General features: G+C 48.5%; 1 protein-coding gene across 1 annotated transcript; it reads right to left on the bottom strand.

Annotated features, from left to right (window-relative positions):
- Positions 1–2,076: 2,076 nt before the first annotated feature.
- Positions 2,077–2,988, bottom strand: GJD3 (gap junction protein delta 3). The gene has a single exon (XM_056864007.1). It carries the CDS (start codon positions 2,986–2,988, stop codon positions 2,077–2,079), a length of 912 nt encoding a protein of 303 aa, XP_056719985.1.
- Between the last annotated feature and the right edge of the window lie 1,235 nt (positions 2,989–4,223).

Raw genomic sequence — 4,223 nt, 5'->3', positions numbered from 1 at the left:
AAAACACGCTTTCACACATGCCAAATAATGCACTTTCAATCCACTTTCGATACACTTTGCAGCTGGATTTTACTGTGTGAAATGGCAAAACCCATTTGCAAACGATGGTTAACGTGCATTGAAATTGCATTATTCAGCATGTGTGAATGTGCCCAGAAAGTAGGCAATCAGAGGACAACCATGTGTGAATGTTCCAAAAAAAAACCCCCTCTGCGGGGAAGCAGCAAACAAGTACATAAAACTGTGGGAAAGCCCCTTGAAGCCAGAAGTACTGGCTCCAATATGAAGAAGTGGTGGTGACACCATTTATTGTGGGTACCCAAAAGGGTGGGTGAAATAAAATGCAATTAAACAATAAATTATATTTATTACAAAGCACTATGCATATATTAAAAACAAGTCCTTATGGCAACAATTACAGGGTTGATAATCTAAAACCTCATGCCAAACACGTTTCAGCCCCCAGGCCTTCTTCAGTGATCTAACACAACATATTATGCGCACAGAAACATTAATTAACAAATAGAACGGTTTTGTATCAGCCCGGGCATGTATTATAAGATGTATTCCAAGTGGACTATGCCACGAGAATGTTACTAAACTATTGTCGAAGGCTTTCACGGTCAGAGTTCATTGGTTCTTGTAGGTTATCTGGGCTGTGTGACCGTGGTCTTGGTATTTTCTTTCCTGACATTTCGCCAGCAGCTGTGGCAGGCATCTTCGGAGGAGTAACAATGAAGGACAGTGTCTCTCAGTGTGTAGGAAGAGTAATATATAGTCAGAAGGGGGTTGGGTTTGAGCTGAGTCATTGTCCTGCAAAGTATTAAAGGTAATGTGCAAATCATTGTCCTGTAAGAATCAAGATAATGTGCTAATGAGGGTGTGGTATACCACAGCTCAAACCCAACCCCCTTCTGACTATATATTACTCTTCCTACACGCTTGACACTGAGAGACACTGTCCTTCAGTGTTACTCCTCTGAAGATGCCGTCCACAGCTGCTGGCGAAAGGTCAGGAAAGAAAATACCAAGACCACGGTTACACAGCCCGGATAATCTACAAGAACCAAATACTAAACTATGTTTTGAATTGTAAAAGGACACATCCAAGGAATGCAGTTTAATTATTTATTTCTGGAAGGGGCTGGCATTACATTCAGTATGTGCATATCAGTATCAACCAAGAAAGACGGTGAAGGATCCATGGAGATCCAGCACCAACTGAATTGTCAGCCATCCCTTCTTCCCTGGAAGGCACAACGTCATGACACCATGACCTACCATGTCATCTCCCTTACCCAACCTTTTCAGCAAGTAGGCAACTGGGTTCAAAGGAGCTTTTAAGTCTCTCTTCCATAACATTGTGGAACCTAGGGTTGCCAATCTCCAGGTAGTAGCTGATCTCCTGCTATTACAACTGATCTCCAGCCGATAGAGATCAGTTCACCTGGAGAAAATGGCCGCTTTGGCATTGAAGTCCCTTCCATCCCCAAACCCCGCCCTCCTCAGGCTCCACCCCAAAAACCTCCCATTGGTGGTGAAGAGGGACCTGGCAACCCTAGTGGTACCTGAGCCCTGCTTCCACTCAAAACAAAGCAAATTCCTTCATATTGCATACTTACTGTTCTCAAAAAAAAGTTTAAACAGCACCAGCCCAAGTCAAGGGAATTCAGTCACCCTTCCCCTTGCTTTTCCTCAGTGTTCTTGCATCTATAGACAAGCAACCTCCAAAGTTTTTGCTAATTCAGGTGATTGGCAGTTCCTGATAGGCATCTGGTGCATTGTTGGAAGAAGTCTCTCTCATACACACCCATTTTATTCCAAACGCTTGCCTCTTGCAGCTTACCAGCCCAACTTCTTACAGGCTCCATCCTTTGAGATGCGCCGATAACGGATTTGTCAGTTGCTCTTGAAACAAATACAAGAGGAACGCACGGAATTTCAAAGGATGGGAAGGGGTTCTTATTACAAGCTGGTACGGGCTGGATCTCGCATGCTCAGTTCATGTGCATGATTATTGCGGCCCCAGAGATCCCAGCTTCTCCAGAGGACCAAGCGGCAGGCAGCTCCCATCTCTTACACTGTCAAGTCAGCTCTGGCAGAAGAGCGAGAAGATCTGCTGCTCTTGGTGGAGTTCTTGTGATGGAAGTGGGCCGGGGGCTCATAGCAGTTAGGAAGCCCATCGTGAACCGGCGCCTCGTTGGCCCCATCGACGGTGGTGCCCAGAAAGTGCTGAGATTTCTCGTGTTTCTGATTGGACCAATTGTCCTGCTGTTCATAAGAGGCAGAGGCAGGAGGGGCGATGGCTCGGCGTCGCCTGCACCGGCCCTTGAGCAGGAGATGCGCCAACTCCACCAGGCTGAGCAAAGCTGAAACCAGCCCCACCATGAAGTAGAACTGGATGAAGATGGTCTTCTCGGTGGGACGAGAGACAAAGCAGTCGATCAGGTGAGGGCACATAGGATGTTTGCAGATGTACTGGTACCCCACATGGAAGCCATACAGCATCCACTGCCCTACAAGGAAGCCAATCTCGGCCAAGATCCTTACCACGACGTTGACTATGTAAAAGGTCTGGATGTTTTGGGTGCGTTGATTGGGCTGCAGCTTGAAGTGCGGTTGGCTCTTCAGCCCCGCCTTGTTACTTCCCTCCTCTTCGACTTCTTCCTGGCTACGGTTGATCTTTGTGGTCTGGTGCATGGAATAGATGACAAAGAGGACGGCGGGGGCAGAGAGGACCACGATGTGGAAGACCCAGAAGCGGTAGTGGGAGATGGGGAAGGCCAGGTCGTAGCAAATCTGCTTGCACCCTACCTGCCGCGTGTTACAGTCGAACTCTTCCTGCTCGTCGTCGAAGACGTCACTGCCCACCGTGGCCAAGATCAGGATGCGGAAGATGAGCATCACCACCAGCCAGAATCGTCCCACCATGGGCGAATGCTCCTGGACCGCATCCAGAAGGGAGCTCAAGAACCCCCACTCTCCCATGGCTGCTGCAAGGAGAAAGGGATCATGAATACCAATGCTATCTTGCCCACATGTGGGCTTCTAAGGGCCAAATTACATGTCATAAAGTCCTTGTGCTTGTTGGGGAGCTGCACAAAGACGTTGCATCAGATGTTCAGGAGAAGATTCCTACCTCCCAGACCAACACGTGCCCTTTTCTATTTGTGAATGGTAACACTTTGTTTCCCTCCCCCCAAAACAGGGACATAGAAGAAGGAGAAGAAGGAGAAGAAGAATTGGTTTTTATATGCCAACTTCTCTACCTTTTAAGGAGAATCAAACCAGCTTACAATCACCTTCCCTTCCTCTCCCCACAACAGATGCCTTGTGAGGTAGGTGGTGGTGAGAGAGTTCAGAGAGAACTGTGACTAGCCCAAGGTCACCCAGCAGATTTCATGTGGAGGAGTGGGGAAACCAGATTAGAGTGTTCATGTGGAGGAGTGGGGGAATCAAACCCGGTTCTCTAGATTAGAGTCCACCACTCCTAACCACTACACCTCGCTGGAGGAGAAGACAGCATGGAGGGGAAGTCTGAAGCTGATTCCATCCAGGTGCTGAGGAGAAAAAGGCGCGGGTGGGTCTGGAAGGCACAAAACCTGCACCGAATGAAGTATGACGGGTTCCTTGGGCTGGTGGTCTTTAAGGTGCCCCAACACTTTTTGTGGAAGCAGGAATGTCTGGTATGCCTGGCAGTTGCATAGAACAGAATCCTGCCTGAAGTGTCGGGCCCTTCACGGTTGGACTGATGTTGAGCTCAGTGCAATAACTTCAAAATCCTTAGCCAAGCAAGGGTGGGGGAGGAAAGTGGCATATGTCTTGCAGGGTACATTAGGGCCACAGGGTCCTCTCGCTTTGGACAAGAGTTGGGCCATCCTTGCCAATCAGATCGGCAACCACTTGGCAAGCTGTTGGGTTGGATCCAGCCAGCTTTTTGTGTTCAACCTTATTCAGTTCTCTTCCATGCAGGTCCCATTATCCCCAGCGTAACCATTTTCACGAAGAGAAGAAGAGTTGGTTTTTATATGCCGACTTTCTCTACCACTTAAGGGAGAATCAAACCAGCTTACAATCACCTTCCCTTCCCCTCCCCACAACAGACACCCTGTGAGGTAGGTGGGGCTGAGAGAGCTGTGACTAGCACAAGGTCCCCCAGCTGGCCTTAAGTGTAGGAGTGGGGAAACCAACCCGGTTCACCAGATTAGCCTCCGCCGCTCATG

This window comes from Euleptes europaea, chromosome 18 (assembly GCF_029931775.1).
Source record: "Euleptes europaea isolate rEulEur1 chromosome 18, rEulEur1.hap1, whole genome shotgun sequence".
Lineage (NCBI taxonomy): Eukaryota > Metazoa > Chordata > Lepidosauria > Squamata > Sphaerodactylidae > Euleptes > Euleptes europaea.
The sequence above is the reverse complement of the archived record's forward strand: the minus strand, read 5'-3'. Positions and strand labels throughout refer to the sequence as shown.